Source organism: Myotis brandtii, unplaced genomic scaffold (assembly GCF_000412655.1).
Source record: "Myotis brandtii unplaced genomic scaffold, ASM41265v1 scaffold1914, whole genome shotgun sequence".
Lineage (NCBI taxonomy): Eukaryota > Metazoa > Chordata > Mammalia > Chiroptera > Vespertilionidae > Myotis > Myotis brandtii.
In genome coordinates, this window is record NW_005357125.1 from 60088 (window position 1) to 78584 (window position 18497).

General features: G+C 40.0%; 1 protein-coding gene across 1 annotated transcript; it reads left to right on the forward strand.

The window, feature by feature from the left end:
- The first annotated feature begins 459 nt into the window (after nucleotides 1-459).
- Nucleotides 460-15192, forward strand: OLR1 (oxidized low density lipoprotein (lectin-like) receptor 1). Its single transcript, XM_005864857.2, has 6 exons — nucleotides 460-567; nucleotides 8361-8462; nucleotides 9927-10172; nucleotides 13719-13858; nucleotides 14437-14552; nucleotides 14785-15192. Exons 1-6 carry the CDS (start codon nucleotides 480-482, stop codon nucleotides 14924-14926), a joined length of 834 nt encoding a protein of 277 aa, XP_005864919.1. The 5' UTR covers nucleotides 460-479; the 3' UTR covers nucleotides 14927-15192.
- Nucleotides 15193-18497: the final 3305 nt, after the last annotated feature.

Below are 18497 nucleotides of genomic sequence, written 5' to 3' on the forward strand. Positions count from 1 at the left end.
TATTGGCAATTAAAAGTCAAAATTAAAAAGGAAAATGTGAGACTTATAAAAGACACAGTGTAGAGATAACCTACTACAATGAAATAAGCAAGCAAATATAGACATTGGAATCACACAACTGGTCTAAATGCACACTTTCCCACAAATTTAATGTGTCTTACTAATTTAAGTTTCAGTTTTCTTGTCTGAAGAGTGGGTACAAATTCCTCTCCTCTAATGCTCTTGGAAAATACAGTTTTTCCTTTCATAAATTACTTAGTGAAATATCCTGAAATACCCTCAGAAGCACCACTTTCCCCTCCTGCAATAGAAATAACCCAAGAATTTGCGTCAGTAAATATGAAGCAAAGCCTCTCCTTCCTCCTACCGATGATTGAGTCATTCTATTAGATAGCAGTAGCTATTTAAACACTCCAGCAAAAGCTCAGACATTTTCACTTTGTAGAAGTCCTTGACTGCTTCACTTTCTCATTCTTGGAATGAATTTGGGTATGATTTTTGATGACTTCAAGAGCAAGACTATGAAGGATCAACCTGATCAGTGGACAAATGGAGGGAAAGCTAAAGGTAAGGAGGGGGTGAATGAATCCCAGAATTAGCCTTAAAATGTATTAAGTGAATATAAGATTAAAGAGCTAAAACACTTAACTATAGAATTAAAAACATTTACTTAAAAGAAAAGCAGCCTTAACCAGTTTGGCTCAGTGGATGGAATGTTGGCCTGGAGACTGAAGGGTTCCAGGGTCAATTATGGTCAAGGGCATGTACCTTGGTTCTGGGCACATCCCCAGTAGGGGGTGTGCAGGAGGCAGCTGATTGATGTTTCTCTCTCATCGAAGTTTCTAACTCTCTATTCCTCTCCCTTCCTCTCCGTAAAAAAATAAAAATAAAAAAAAATCAATAAAATAAATTTTTTTAAAAAAGAAAGTAAAAATAAAAAAATCAATAAAATAATTTTTTTTTAAAAAGAAAGTAAAGCAACTTGGATACAATAGAGATGATGATGATAAAGATGAAGAATGGACTAACTTAAGCAACTTGGATACAATGGAGATGATGATGATAAAGATGAAGAATGGACTAACTTGTTTTGCATGATGATGTAGTAGATAATGATGATAACTAACTTTTATTGAACATTTACTACATCCTACACTATTCACTTTAGATGCATTATTTCTCTGAATCTTCACTCCTTGAGATTAAGATTATTATTATTATTATCTTCTTTTTACAGAGGACTAGCTAGGGATTGGGTTCCACTGAATTACCCATCTTTATGCAGCTGGTAAATGGTAAAGCTAGGATTGTATCACAATATTCCATTTATTCAGAACCCAATGCATCAGATGGTTCAAAAAATGCGAATTCACTCAGAGTATTCAGTGATAATTTTTATAATAGCCTTCAAGGCATTGCAAAAACTGGATACATTTCATAAATTATCCAAAGCAGATAAAGTAATATTCAGTATGAGTTAGTATAAATTATGTTTTATTGTACCCCACTGCCTTGAAAAATTATAATTTGTTTGATATACACAGTAGGTTAAATTGCTTAATTAAAAATTAATTCATAATCCTAAATCCACAGACAATCTACATAAACTGCCTTTTATTTTATATCCATTCTGAGAGAACAAAATATAAAAGAGGGAATTCATACAAATGAAGTCATACAAATTTAGATAAGAAATTCCAGGTCATGTTTTCATAAACAAAACATAAATTTCTCTCAGTAGCAAAAATAAGTGTGGACATGGAATAATTTAACATTTGCGCTGATAAACTTAACTATGAAAATAGTACTGGCATTAATAGGTAAACCTGCAAGTTAACAGTAGTCATTTGCTCATTCATTCATTCATTCATTATTCATGTAGTAAATACTGATGCCTGACTGTTATTACAATTTTGAAGTAAATTCTTTTCTTAGACCCTGTTTAGATCGGTCACTTACTGCACAAGATCTGATTGCTTTCTGTTTAGAAAAATACTACTGTGAGTAGGGGTTGGATGAATGGTCTCTACTTACCAAGGAGACAGGACAAAGGGTGGTCTATAGAAAATGGGGACATGTGCCTTCCCTGCCCTGGAGTGTGACCTGTGACTTCTAAAAATTCAGGAGTTTCATCACCCAAATCTTCTTCTAAGACTTTTATGGTTTTGCAACTTACATTTAAGTCTTTTATGCATCTTGAGTATATTCTTATGTATACTCCCCGCACCTGCCCCTCCGAGGCCTTCACCACGCTATTGTTTGGGTCCATGAGCTATGCATATCCTATATAATAAGAGAGGAATATGCTAATTAGCTGATTAGTTCTGTTCCACTGATATATGCCTGTTCTTGTGCCAGTACCAGGCTATTTTGATTATAGTGGCTTTGTAGTATAACTGGTATTGTGATCCCTCTGACTTTGTTCTTCTTTCTCAAGATTGCTGCTGTTATTCGGAGTGTTTTTGGTTCCATATAAATTTTTGGAGTGTTTGTTCTAGATCTGTGAAATATGATGTTAATATTTTAATAGGTATTTCTTTGAATCTATGGATTGCTTTGGATAGTATGGACATTTATTTTAAAATTTATCTTTATTGTTAAAAGTATTACAGATGTAGCCTTTGTGTTTTTTTCTCATTGACCCCATCCACCCTGCACCTGCCCCTCTGAGGCCTTCACCACGCTATTGTTTGGGTCCATGAGCTATGCATATCCTATATAATAAGAGAGGAATATGCTAATTAGCTGTTACGCCCTGAGGTGTAACGACCAAGGGCATCACGACCAGATCACAGATCAGCAGGAGGGTGGGCCAGCTACCCCACCTCTGCCTTCCCTCTGGAGTTCATCAGTCTGTTCCATGCTTCTATGTCTTGGTCCACCAATTCATGAACACAGTATATTCTTCCAATAAACAATATCTTCCTCTACCTATTTTTTTCAATGTTCTGTATTTTTCTGAATACAGGTCTTTTACCTCCTTGGTTAAGTTTATTTCTAAGTATCTTATTTTTTTTTGTTGTTGCAATGGTAAATGGGATTGTTTTTTTAGTTTCTCTTTCTGAGAGTTCATTATTGGTGTATAAAAATGCCATCAATTTCTGGGTGTTAATTGTGTATACTGCTACATTGCTGAATTTATTTATTACATCTCATAGCCTTTTGGTGGAGCCTTTCGGGTTTTCTGTGTACAATATCATGTCATCTGCAAATAATGACAGTTTTACTTCCTCCTTTCCAATTTGGATGCCATTTTTTCTTCTTATCTGATCATGGTGGCTAGGACTTCCAGTTCTATATTGAATAGGAGTGGTAAAAGTGGACGTGCCTGTCTTGTTCCTGTTCTTAGGGGAAATGGTTTTAGTTTTTGCCCATTGAGTATGATGCTGGCTATAGGTTTGTCATATAAGGCCTTTATTATGTTGAGGTATGATCCCTCTATTCCCACTTTGTTGAGAGTTTGTATCAAAAAAGGATGTTGGACCCTAACAGGTTTGGCTCAGTGGATAGAGCATCAGCCTGTGGACTGAAAGGTCCCGGGTTTGATTCTGGTCAAGGGCATGTACCTTGGTTGTGGGCACATCCCCAGTAGGAGGTGTGCAGGAGGCAGTTGATCGATGTTTCTCTCTCATCGATGTTTCTAACTCTCTATCCTTCTCCCTTTCTCTCTGTAAAAAATAAATAAAAAATATATTTAAAAAAAGGATGTTGGATTTTATTAAATGCTTTTTTTGTATCAATTGATATAATCATGTGATTTTTGTCTTCCAATTTGTTTATGTGATGTATCACATGTATTGATTTGTGAATATTGTATCAGCCTTGCATCTTTGAAATAAATCCCACTTGGTCACGGAGTATGATCTTTTTAATGTATTTCTGGATTCAATTAGCTAATATTTTGTTGAGGATTTTAACATCTATGTTCATCAGGGATATTGGCCTAGAATTCTCTTTCTTTGTATTGTATTTATCTGGGTTTGAAATTAGGCTAATGCTGGTCTCATAAAAAAAGGTTGGAAATGTTACTTCCTCTTGGATTTTTTGGAATAGTTAAGGAGTATAGTTAGTTCTTTGAATGTTTGGTAAAACTCCCTTGTGAAGCCATCCATCTGTCTCAGGGCTTTTGTTTGCTGTAAGATTTTAAATTACTGCTTCAAATTCATCAGTAGTTATCAGCCTTTTTAGGTTTTCCCATTTTTTTCTGTTTGAGTTTTGGAAGATTGTATTTTCTAGGAATATGTCCATTTTGTCCAGGTTTGTTCAACTTGTTGGAATATAATTGTTCATAGCATTTTAAAAAATATTTTTATTGATTTCAGAGAGAAAGGGAGATAGAAACATCAATGATGAGAGGGAATCATTGATTGCCTGCATCCTGCACATCCCACATTAGGAATCAAGCCAACAACCTGAAATCGAACCATGACCTCCTGGTTCATAGGTTGATGCTCAACCATTGAACCATGCCAGTCGGGCATGTTCATAGTATTTTTTTATGATCATTTGTATTTCTGTAATGTCAACTGTTACTTCACCTCTTCTTTTTGATTTTTTTTTTAATTTGGGTTCTTTCTCTTTATTTCTCGATGAGTTTGACTATAATTAATCTTGTTAACTGATCTTTTTGTATTTTAGTCTCCATGTCATTTATTTCCACTCTGATCTTTATTTCCTTCCTTCTACTTACTCTGGGATTTTCTTGTTATTCTCTTTCTAATTATTTAAGTTGTAGGGTTAAATCATTTATCAGAAGTTTTTCTTGTTTTTTGAGGTGGGCCTGTAATGCTATGAACTTCCCTGTCATGACTGCTTTCACTGTGTCCCATAGATTTTGGGTTGTTGTGTGTTCATTTTCATTTGTTTCCCGGAAGTTTTTTTATTTCTTCCTTGATCTCTTTGGTAACACATTCATTGTTTAATACCATGCTATTTAGCCACCATGTGTTTTAATGGCGGGGCAGGGGGGGCGGAGGGAGAAAGAAAAAAAGTGAAATGGTATTCATCTCAACAGAGTTTAGTGCCTCCTGGTATCTCTCTTTGGATCCTGCTCTTCTGATGACTGACTGACTGCTCTGTCTGCCAATTCTGGGCTTCCTGGGAGATACTTAGGTACTAACCACTGTCAGAAACTGTCCTCCTTTGGCTTCCACCAACCTGCTTGAAGTTCCAAGTGACCCACAGTTTACGTCTGTCTCCATAGGACTTGGCTGCATGCAGAAGGAGTCAAGCTGCCCTATAAAGTAGGTTTGTTAGCAGCATGGGGTGCAGGTCTGGGCCAGTAAGCTTCCCCAGGCTTTCCAGGCTCTGCCTCTGCCTGCCTTTGCTTGACAGCGTCATTCTTAATCACTGAAAAATCTGTTCCTGAAAGGACTTTAGTCAGAATCAGGAATCTAGACCTCCGGGCATCCCATAAGGGGGAGGTGCTGTTCATATTTCAGGGCAAGTGGTAAATATGTTTCACTGTCCCAGAGCTACTCCTCTAGGAGTAGCTCGGAATATTACTCTGCCCTTGGCTGGGCAGAGACCCTCGTATGCAATCCAGTGAGATCAGCTGGAAACCTGGAGTTTCTATCAGCTCTCCCGCATGGGGGCGGCCCCAGTCAGGTTCTGGGGATAATGGGGCAGATGGTCCCACCCCCAACCCAGTCACAGACACTCCCTGAGACTTTTCAAACCCTTAGGCTTGGCCTCTGCTGCATTCTCCTTTGCAAACGTCAAGCTGCAGGGTGTGGCAGTCAGGGCTCCTGAGGGTGGGGCCGGCTATATCACCTAGGGAAGAGTTTTTCCTTTTCCTGAGCTTCAGCTATTGGGAGCAGCTAGCCCCTCTCAGGAAAAAAATGGCCCTTTCGGGTTGGGAGCCTGTGACGGAGTGCAGCACTCCCGACGGCTGCTTTTCCATGTCTCCCCCCAGTGCTTCCCTCTCCACCCTCTCCTTAGTCACCTCGAGTCCACGCCGCAATCCCTGCACCAAAGCCTTGGGTAAGTAGCTACAAATGAAAATTCTTATGCTCTGGGGCGAGGGGTGGGGACAGAAACAGGTTTTCTCTCCGACTGGCTCGGGTCTATGGGCTCTGGACTCCACTGCAGCCAACAGCCCTGTCGCCTTTCATGGCTGGATATTACATGGGCCACTGGTCTTGGGTGTGGTGCTCCGAGTTGTGGAGCCCAGATTGGGTTCTGGGCCTTTGTCTTCTAAGGGAAAAGACCCTCCAGTAGTGATCCTTCCTCACTCTTGGCCTGCCGCAGGCCTGCTGGGTCAGCCCCTCTCAAGACTTTGCCCTTCCTACTGGTCTCCAGGTGTTTTCTGTCCTTCTTCATACAAGTGTCCTCCTCAGCTGGCCTTCAGTTGGTAATTCCAGGTGTATGTTCCTCACTTTAGCTTTATTTCCAGTCTTGCCCTTGAAAGAGGTACAAGAAAGGTCTGCCTATCCACGATTCTCTCTCATTGATGTTTCTACCTCTCTCCCTCACCCTTCCTCTCTCTGAAATGAATTTTAAAAAATGCATTAAAAAAAAAAAAAAGGTCTGCCTATTTGGCTGCCATTTTCTCTCCTCTCTCACATCATCCAGAAATGCTTTTGACACATGAGAGAACTCTGTGAATATATTTGATCATTGATTGATTGATTGATATCATTACATGTTTACACTGGATAAAGACCTAAGTAGGGTCTTAATGTCTGTGTGATCTTAGCAAGTCACTAAACTTTTCAGTTTGCTTATTTGCATATACAAGGTAACATCAGTGCCTTACTTATTTATCTCACAAGATGAGAAGTCCAAATACATTATATGAGATGTTTTCCTGCTAAACCAAAATATCTGTGCTTTTTTAGTGGTAGAATGCATAATTAGTCATACACAAATATGTGAGTTACATAATTTTGCTTCTATATTAATAGTGAATATTTTTCTTTTTTTTTTTATAATTAAATCTTTATTGTTCAGGTTACATTTGTTCCTCTTTTTTTCCCCCCCATAACTCCCCTCCTCTCAGTTCCCGCCCCACCCTCCGCCCTCACTCCCCACCCACTGTCCTCATCCATAGGTGCACGATTTTTGTCAAAAAACGGTGTGAGTTACATAATTTTGCTTCTTCTTTCCTCGTGAATATTTTTCTTATAACAAAAGGGCCACAGCTGGTGTAAATATAGAACATGGAATTAATATAAGTCAAATGAATATTGAGGTTTCATTTCCAGTTTTCTTTGCCCAGTAATCTCAGTTCCAAGATGTAATTTTAATGAAGAGTTGAATAGCACAAAATTATGTTGTAATTCTTTGAGATGATACCAGTTAATTGATTAAAGCTTATTGCTTAACATCAGATATTCATATATATATTATCCTAATAAAGAGGGAATATGCTAATTGACCTTCATGCCATCGCAAAGATGGCGGCGCCCACAGCCAATAAGGAGGGAATATGCTAATTGACTGCCACACCCTCAAAGATGGTGGTGCCCACAGCCACAAGATGGCCAGCAGGGGAGGGCAGTTGTGGGTGATCAAGCCAGCAGGAAGGGCAGTTAGGGGTGACCATGCCAACACGGGAGGGCAGTTGGGGGTGACCAGGCTTGCAGGGGAGGGCAATTAGGGGTGACCAGGCCAGAAGGGGAGGGCAATTAGGGGCGACCAGGCCGGCAGGGGAGGGCAGTTGAGGGTGACCGGGTGATCAGGGGAAGGCAGTTGGGGGTGATCGGGCTGGCAGGGAGTGGTTAGGGAGTGATCAGGCTGGCAGGCAGAAGCAGTTAGGGGCAATCAGGCAGGCAGGCAGGAGAGCAGTTGGGAGCCAGCAGTCCCAGATTGTGAGAGGGATGTCTCACAGGGATCGGGCCTAAACCAGCAGTCAGACATCCCCCAAGGGGTCCCAGATTGGAGAGGATGCAGGCTGGGCTGAGGGATACCCACCCCCAGTGCACAAATTTCATGCACCGGGCCTCTAGTGTTTTATAAAACACTGTGTGTGTGTGTGCGCGCGCGTGTGTGCACACGCACACACAGATTTGGCCTACATTGAAAACAAGTTGATCTAACCAAGCTGGACTGAGAATTTCATTGTCAGGGGGAGTAGACAAAGTACAAGCTTTAGAATCAGATACTTAGGGTCAAATATCTGGTATTGAATCCTGGATCTTCAATTGTGTCAGTTGTGTGGCAGTAAATTATTTAAGTTCTTTAATTGTCCAGATTTTTCATCTGTAAATATGGATAGTGCATTATTTGCAGAGTCTTTGGGAGGACTAAAAGTAAGTAATACAAAGTACCAGGTATACCAGTAGACAAGATCCAAAGAATGATTTGATTACTTGCTTCTATCTTTTCTGTTTTTCTGATTCTGTTCTCTGTCATTCTAGGTCTTCGTTGTCTTTCTTCTCAGCGGTGGTGCCCTGTGGCTGTGACGCTAGGGATCCTTTGTCTGGGTTTACTGGTGACCATCATAATGCTGGCAGTGCAATGTAAGTGCCCACACAAGGAAGTGGCACAAGGAGGGAAAAGATGAGAGTTTATAAACATGGTTTGTAAATTGGTTTCAGAATACCTATAAACAACCTTGACTTAGATACATTTTAAGAAAACTGTTTTTAGATGTGTGGGAAGATGAATGGGTATATTGTTCTAGTCTCTCAAATTGTGACATGGAATGAAGATTATGAATTGTAGGTTTTTGTTTTGAGTAATTTTCATAGCTTCATAGATAGAGCCTACGTAAATCCTAAAACAATGAGGGCGAAAATAATTTGAAGTTAATTATCCACAAGATCATCTGAGAGACCCAAAAGTAAAAGAAACCTCATTTAGCTACTGTTGAGTTTTAATAGAGATGATTAAATACCTATTTAAAGTTAAGAACTGGAAACAGTTTTAATAAGTACAACATTTTAATAAAATACTTCAAATTTCTTGTATGGATATATTGGAAAGAGGTTATTTCTGGGGAAAAGAAATGAAAGAAGGATGAAAGTGGCCAAGAAGGAAAGAAAATGATGTCGAGTACCCACTTCATCCGCCTGTGTATTGAGATTGTAGATCTGAGTTATTTCGGCTGCCTAGACCCAGGTATTAAGGCGTTTCAAGTGCTATTTGTTTTTCAATTGTTTAGGGTCACAACCATTTACGTTTCAATTGATGTAACACTAAGGCCTTTCCTGATGATGGGAGAAGTGTCTTTGACCAGTGGTGGTGATTGGAAGAGTCTTACTCTGAGGCTCTGATTACTTTACAACAAGCTCAAACCTGGCCTGCAAGGCAAGGAGACTACTTTGTTACTGAATCATCAAGCTTCTAGAACTGAGATATTTGACCCTTAACATTTTTTTTGCCTGTTTGATTTCACAACTTTTATTGCATCTCCACCCTTCCTAAAATATGCTGTGGCAAAAAAAAAAAAAAAAAAAAGTTTGAGACTCTTGTGACATAGCCACTTAAAATAGTCCTGCAGGAAGGTGTCTCAAAAAAGGGTATCTTAGTTCTTGAATAAAATCAGGAAGTCTAGAAAATGTAGAAAGAGATGACAGAAGAATGAAGACACAAATATAGTAAATGATTAATGATTTTCCTACTAATAGTCATTAATTCTGGTTGGTGACTATTTCTAGATTGTCTACATTTTATTAGTGCCATTGATACTTATCGTGGTATTGCTTTTAACTTGTGTGTAACTCTCAGTAACAAGTAAAACCTTGATGATTTTTTTAAATCACAAGTGTCTGTGACAGTTCCTGATATAAAAAAAAATACTATAGGAATGTCAAAGAACTTGCAAATCCATAATGGTTGAGTAACTTTTGGTCATTCTCCAGCAATTTATCTGTTATCAAAATAGATTATTTGATTTAGTTCTTTGATTACTTAAATATCTAGTGGAGGGACTTTTATTGGGGATTAGAAATGAAATCTTTCTTAACCCAGCTGTAATTTAGTATCCCAGGTGTCTGATCTTCTAAAGCAACAGCAAGAAAACCTTACTCACCAGGAAAATATACTGGAGGGACAGAGTTTAGCCCAGAAACAAGAGGAAAAGGCTTTCCGTGAATTACAGAGGAAACTCAAGGAAATGAATGAAAACCTTACCCAGGAGCTGGACGAGCAATCCAAAAAACAAATGGAACTTCATCACCAGAACCTCAATCTCCAAGAAGCTCTGAAAAAGGCAGCAAATTTTTCAGGTATAAAGTTGGAAGCTCCTCTAATTAATCTTAACTCTCTTTTGGAAAAGCCTCTAGGCACAAAATTGGCATATTGATATATGTATCATCTATATATACAAAAGCTTAAGCAACCAGCCAACTGGCCAACCATTCCACTGTCTGCCCAGTAGCTAGGATGTGCACTGACCACCAGGGGTGCAGGTGATCAACGCAGGAGCGGAAATCATAGGCATGGAAACATGGAACAGACGGATGAATCTCAGAGAGAAGTGGGGAGGGTGGGAAGAGATTAATCAAAGATCTTATATGCATACTAGAGGCCCGGTGCCTGGCCTGCACCCTCTCGCAATCCAGGACCCCTCAGGAGAACTGGTTTTGGCCAGGTCCCCACAGGCCAGGCCGAGGGACCCCAACGGTGCACGAATCCATCCACCAGGCCTCTAGTTATTTACATAATGTTATAACTTCATTTCATAATGTTCTACACCAGAAGTTCTCTATTTCTGTCATCCCCACCCTATCCTCCCTCAAGTTCTTGAGATGCCTGATTTCATAAAGCACACTTTTGTTGAATTTAAGTTTGCTTTCCTCATAAGAGTCTTCTTCCATTTTAAAATTCTAGTTTTGAGATTTTTCTGGAAGAATCCTTCTTCCCTTACCCCTTGCCACAGATTCTTATCTGCTTTCATTCCAATGTATCTCAGTCATTTTTTTTTTCCTAAACAATCTCCTTTGTCCCTGGAACTCCTACCTCTGCATTAGCTTTGTTCTATAGCAAAATTTCTTAAAGTGTACTACATCAATTTAAATTGAATCAATGAAGCTACACTGGCTTGGAAGTGTTAGGTAGATACTTCAAATTAGACAAAAATATAACGGGCCCAGGAAGTTAGTTTATATGAGAAGAATTGAATTGATCTCAGCTATATAATTGACTCAGACTCTAGGAGGTGGGTAGAAATAGTAGCATCTACAAGAAGGAGATGACAATGTGAACTCAGGTTGTTACAGAAATTATCTGATTTATTTCGCCTTCCTATAATATGTAATTAAGTCGGGCATATGCTTTTAGTCATAAGGAGAATTAGAGGGTGTGAAATGAAGTATGTTGCTTCCTTGAAGGCATTGAATGAGTCCTACTCTAAGCATTAATAACTACAGGTAAAAACTACTAGTAAAAAAAGGTATCTCCAGTTCTTGCTTGTATAGCTCAGTTAATCTTAACCATGTGATTTCTTTAGATATTAAGTAATAACAGTCCACGGATAGCCACAGATTTCTTTATTTTATAGATGAAAACTTGAAACCCAGATAAGTTAAATGATAATAACTTCTTTTGTATAAAGTTTTGCAGTTTATTAATCCCTTTAACATTGATAAGGTTATTTAATTTTTAAAATATATTTTTGTTGATTTCAGAGAGGAAGGGAGAGGGAGAGAGAGATAGAAACATCAATGATGAGAAAAAATCATTGATCGGTTGCCTCCTGCCCCCCAAAAAAAAAGTTGCCCCCCGCCCCCCCCCCCCCCTTCCCCCTACTGGGGATCAGGTCCACAACCCAGGCATGTGCCCTGACTGGGAAAGAAACCGTGACTTCCTGGTTCATAGGTTGATGCTCAACCACTGAACAAAACTGGCAGGGTATAAGGTTATTTAAACTTCCAAAATCAGCCGAAATTTTTAGACAAAATAATCTTTAGCTTTTGTCAAACATATTTAATCTCTTTAAGAAGGGAGTTATCAAGGAAATAAAAGAATACCCCATGTCAAAGAAGGCTTAAAGGAAGAAGGCTAGTATATCAAGGATACGAATGTTTATATAAGCAGACATAGCTACATTCCAGCCAAAGATTTATTTCACAGGTGGATCTATAAAAACATTTTTGTTTTTATAAGTTGCATGGGATTAAATTTACATCAGGACTATGCAGAGCCATCTCCCAGAGACGCCAGTCATGGATAACTGATTTTCTATCCCTCTCTCCCTCTCATTTCCTCTCTCTGACATCAATTAAAAAAAAACTTATTTAAAAAATATATCCTGCCTAATTGCTCAGGGCTGGTGGCCATGCCTGTGAGAACCACAGGGGTGAAGGGCCAGGGCAGCTAGGGAGGAAAGTGCCTGGTGAATGCCAGGTGTTGTTAACTAAACACATAGACATTGACAAATATTGCCTATTGCCTAAGTCTTCAGTTGAGGTTTTTGGACTCTGAGGATTTTGCAACTGAAAACTCCCTGTTTTCTGAAATCTTACTGAAATTAAGATGCTCACTTTATGTCAATATATTGTTCTCCCTAGAACATCTTTATTTTTTTTAATTTAAAGTGTAACTTTATTTTATTTTTTAAATATATTTTTATTGATTTCAGAGAGGAAGGGGGAGGGAGAGAGAAATAGAAACATCAATGAATGATGAGAGAGAACCATTAATTGGCTGCCTTCTGCATGCCACACACTGGGGATAGAGCCTGCAACCCGGGCATGTGCCCTTGACCAGAATTGAACCCAGGACCCTTCAGGCTACAGGCTGACACTCTACCCACTGAGACAATCCAGCTAGGGCTAAAACATCTTTATTTAATAGAAATATAGTATTGTCACATATGCAACATTAAATATTCTAGTAACCACACTTAAAAATTAAGATGAAACATAAAATTAACTTTAGTAACATTTTATTTCACCCAATATATTTGAAATAGCTCTTATTTTTTTTAAATTTTTTAAACATTTTATTTTTACTTTTAAAAATATATTTTTGTTGATTTCAAAGAGGAAGGTAGAGGGAAAGAGAGAGAAATATCAATGATGAGAGAAAATTATTGATCGGCTGCCTCCCGCACACCCTTTACTGGGTGTCGAGCCTGCAAACCGGCATGTGCCCTTGCCCTGAATGGAACCCGGGACCCTTCAGTCCACAGGCTGACGCTCCATCCACTGAACCAAACCAGCTAGTGCTGAAATAGTTTTTGAACACTAGTGAGTATAAAAATTACTAATGGGATATTTCATATGATTTTTTCATACTAAATTTTCAAAATCATGCCTGTGTTTTACACTAATAGCACATCTTAATGCAGACTAGCCATGATTCAAGTACTCAAGAGCCACCTATGGGCTACTACATATACAGCATGTGTCTTAAATAAGGAGGCATAGTATTTAAGCCTAAACCCACTATTCAAAGACATGAAGTTTTAAAATACATAAGCATAACTTTTAATAGCAGACTGGCTATTAAGTATTCACTTCCCTACTGTTCACTTCCATTATTCCAAACTTAACTTTAAAAAAATAGAGCAGATTCTAAAATTACATCACAGCCCAAGCTTTGCTTTTTAGCAGCCTTACTTCTAATTTAATTTACTAAAATCAGAATGCTTTTTCTTTTGCTTTAGAAAAGGGAGGTATTTGCAGAGTCTGGGTATAATCTAAGAAGAGATGGTATGAATTCTGAGGGGACACTTGATTTAAGAATTATAGGAAAAAATGTTTTTAAAGAATTATGGAAATATTTTCCTCAGGCATAACTCCACTGATGAGATATTCTACACTTCCTAGGTCCTTGTCCCCAAGATTGGCTCTGGCATGAAAAAAACTGTTACCAATTTTCCTCTAGTTCATTTAATTGGGAAAAAAGCCGGGAGAACTGCTTGTCTTTGGATGCCCAGATGCTGATAATTAATAGCACATATGATCTGGTGAGTTTTTATGGATGTGTGTTAGGGTGGTATATTGGTTTCTCTCAATGGTTCTCAACCTGTGGGTCGCGACCCCTTTGGACCATCAGAAAACACATATATAATTACATATTGTTTTTGTGATTAACCACTATGCTTTAATTATGTTCAATTTGTAACAATGAAAATACATCCTGGATATCAGATATTCACATGACGATTCATAACAGTAGCAAAATTACAGTTATGAAGTAGCAATGAAAATAATTTTATGGTTGGGGGTCACCACAACATGAGGAACTGTATTAAAGGGTCGTGGCATTAGGAAGGTTGAGAACCACTGGTTTAGAGGAAAATAAATCAGGTTTAGGACCTGGGTGGAGGAGCCCTTGTTTGAGAATCAGAATACCTATGTCCTAGCCTAGCCATGGATTCCATACATGACCTTTGATGGACAGGTTATGGAGTATCTATAGTTTTCAGTAAACCTTTCTGTAAAACCACCAAGAAGATGCCAAAGATCTCATTTGGTTCTTTAGTTTTGTGACTCTGTAAAACACTGAACTCCAACACCAACTCAGAAATGTTGCTCCTCACAGGACTTCATCAAACAACTCACTGCTCATTCCAGCTCCCCCTTCTGGACGGGGTTAAGTAAGAGGAATCCAAGCTCCTCGTGGAGCTGGGAGGATGGCTCTCCTTTGATGCCCAACGTGTAAGTTTTCCCTTCTTTGCTGAACCCACTAGTGAAGTTGCCGCAGCATCCCCCACAATGTGCTCTTCTTGCCAGAGAGAAGCTTGGGGACTTCTGAGAGTCTCCTCTGGAGACGACCCTTCCTTGGAGTTTTCCTTCCCTCTTTTATTACAGATTTGAAACTTTGAGACAGGACCACATTCCTGCCACAAGGTGGCAGTAATCTACTTTTCTTTTGTGTCCCCACCTACAGGTTTAGATTCAGAGCTCTTTCCCAGAGGAATCCTTCAGACACCTGTGTATATATACAAAATGGAAACCCTTTTGCCGAGAGCTGCATATTAACTGCAAACAGTATATGTCAGAAGAAGGCGACTTTGTTGAGAGCACAATGAATTTGAAGGCTCCGGAAGAAAGGGAGGAGCCCATCTTTGAATTCTCTTCTGGAATTTAAGCTATTCTTCCTCACTTGGTTGCAAACTGTGAGAGCCCTGAGAACAGGCATTAGCTGACTGTAGAGCTCTTTAGAGAAAGTGGGGCCCCAGTTGCCTGATACCTTTATAACAAAAGTTTTGACTCTATCTCTGTCTACATTTTTTCTTTAAAAAAATATTTATTTTATTGATTTTTTACAGAGAGGAAGGGAGAGGAATAGAGAGTTAGAAACATCGATGAGAGAGAGAGATGAGAGAGAAACATCGATCAGCTGCCTCCTGCACACCCCCTACTGGGGATGGGCCCACAACCAAGGTATATGCCCTTGACGGGAATCGAACCTGGGACCCTTTAGTCCAAAGGCCGACGCTCTATCCACTGAGCCAAACCAGTTAGGGCTGTCTACGTTTTTTCACTTATCTTGTCCAAAGCCTCCCAACCAGCCTTTGGTCCCTCTTCTTTTTTTATTTTAAAGTTTTGCTCCTTTCCAAACCTTGGGAACCCTCTCTACATCAGTGCCATCATTCCCTCGCCCTCCTAAAGCTGCATAGAAGATAGAACAGAGAAGAGTTGCCCAACTGCAGATAGAGGGCAATAAAGGGGAAGCATGCATGGGAAACAGCCATGAAGAAACTGAAAAAGGGAAAGGTCATACTGGAATCCAGAAACGCACGTTCTCAATGTTAAAAGTGATCACTTGGTGGTCTTTGAAATCGTGGTCTCTCTCCAGACTCTCTCGCTTACACACACACACACACACACACACACACACACACACCCTATATCTTCACATTAGAAAGTAATTAGAAATTGGGTGGTCTTTTCTGTGACCTAGTCTACAATTAAGTATCAGTTCCTGAATTAGTTATTTCTTCATCTTTTCTCTACCAAAGGATAGCTTAATACCTTTATTTTGTATTTGTTAGATTCATGAGTAGGATGGCCCAGAGGGAAAAATAGTTGATTTTTTTTTCACTAAAATACAAACCTTTTATTGATGAACTCTTCTTAATTCTGTTACACTATGCTATAATGCAGAAACATACAGGATCAAAAACGAACGACAATCAATTCTAAAACAAACTGAGCCAGGTATGGAAATATCACTGAACAGAAACAAATGGAATTAGAAATATTCTATTTTCAATGTTTTTACTACTTTCTCCCACAGTTTAGCCTTTGCATCCTATGACACATAATCTAGCACCAATTTATTTTTAAAAAATCTCTATCATTCCTAGAAAAACAAGAGACATTTTCTTTTATTAACAGATTTATAATAAACTAAACATATGTAAAGTGCACAATCAATAAGTTTTTTATTTATTTATATGCTACTTTTATTTCTGTAAGGATACACTGAAACGTTAGATGATATTAGCTAATGACAAAATGTAGAAATGAGGCATCGGCTTCTCTAACCATAGCTACAAGAATGTTAATATGTATTGTCATTACATGTTCACTTTGATATCATCCCATTCTATTATGTAATACTAGAGGCCCAGTGCATGAAATTCATGCATGGGTGAGGGGGGGTCTTCTCCAATCCGGACCCCTCAGGGGATGTCTGACTGCCTCTCACAATCGGGGATCGCTGGTTCCTACCCGCTCACCTGCCTGCCAGCCTGATCACCCCTAACCCCTCTGCCTGCCTGATCACCCCTAACCCCCTCTGCCTGCCTGATCACCCCTAACCCCCTCTGCCTGCCTGATCACCCCTAACCATCTCTGCCTGCCTGCCTGATTGCCCCTAACTGCTCCCCTGCTGGCCTGAGCACCCCTACCCTCCTCTGCCTCGCCCCATACCTGGGACCCAGGATTCCCTCCTCTGGCTGGTTGCAGGTACCCAGGACCCGGGCTGGCCACAGCCACAGGGGACCATGGGCAGGCGACTTTGCCTGGGCCATAGCTGCAGGTGCTGGAACCTGGGACTGCGGGGCGGATGCCTTGTCCCTCTCCTGGGCCACAGGCACAGGTACAGCTGCTGGTGCCCGGGACCGCAGGGTGTGCGGCTCGTCCCTCTCCCAGGCCACAGCCTGGCTGGTCCCCATTCCTCTCTCGCGAGCTCATTTGTGCCTGGCTGGTCCCTATTCCTCTCTCCCCAATGTTGAGCGTCTGAGCCATTACTGTGTGAGGGCATGATGACCATTTGCATATTAGCTCTTTATTATATAGGATAACAATTAGATAGAATACAGAAAGTTGGTGATCCAGCATCTCAGGCAAGCACTACATGGAAATCTGCCTATGAGGACAGTGACCTCCCCACTTCCTGAGAAATCAAGCTAAGCTCTTGAGGAACAGTCCTAAGAATTGCGAGAGACATTGGTGAGCCTCTTTAACAAATCAACAAAAGAGCAACCACTACTATGTTACAAGGGATTCAACTTGCCACTGTTTGGAAATGTCACATCCATGTCAATGACCGTCCTGATGCCTGCTCAGCTACCCCTCTAGAGATTTATGGTTACTTCTACAGGATGATTTCAAACTGCAGGAACGTTCGAGGGGGCTAAAATGTTTTCATGCAAGTCTCCAAACCCATAGTCTATTTGCAATTAATTAAAACAAAATAGTATTAATCAAAAAACACACACCCAACAGCTGGGTTAGTTTTGTTAAGCTTCCAGAAGTATTCACTGTGACGGTGTTCCTCTGAAACAGGCTCATTCTCTCAGATCTGCCTACACTTTCCACATCACCTGCATGTTCCGTGCTTGAAAGTAGGAACGTTCAGGAAACACGGCACACGGGGAACTCAAATGTTAGTACGGGGGGAAAGGTCAGTTTAGCATCACAGCTAAGTTCAAATGTTAATTTTCTAGAAATTGGTATTAGTCGATCAAAGCACCAAAGAACAGAAGGAAGGTTTTGATGAGGAAGTTAAACCCTGCATTTCGGTAAATTCTCTTTCTGCTCACAGAACACAGGGTGAGCAGCGAGTTGAAGCAGCCGCTACAACTCTTGTGTGTTGTGTGAAGACACGGTGGGTCCCAGCTGAGTCACAAAGGGCATCTCAGTGGGGGCTTTATTGCTTAGGCTTGTTGCTTACATCACTAAGCAGCTAAATGGTTAGCACTTTTCTGCTCTATGATAAACATGCAGAAGAGTCAATCTAAGTGTTCATTTTTTAATGCAGCCATTGCAAAATTAGCTTTGCTGCAGAGTTGGTTTTGCTAAATTCTAGAATGATCACTGTGCCCTTATTTGAGTAATACTGTACAATGGGAGAAAAGACAGGAAGAACTTGGAAGAGGTGAAAGGCCGCTCTTTCCCTATGGGTGGTATAGGGCAGAGGGCGAGGACACAAATAACAAGACTCAATTCCATTTTGCAGGACAGGAGCCCCTGTCACTTTACAGCTTTTTGGCACAGTCGGGACAGTACACATGTTCCTGATGGAAAACAAAGCGCTTGTTGGCCAGATTCATGGAGCATTTTTTTTGCAGTGGAAGCAGTAGTCGTGCCAGGATTGTCCTTCATAGGTCACTACACTGGAGCCTTTACCAAACCCAGTGATGGGGTTCT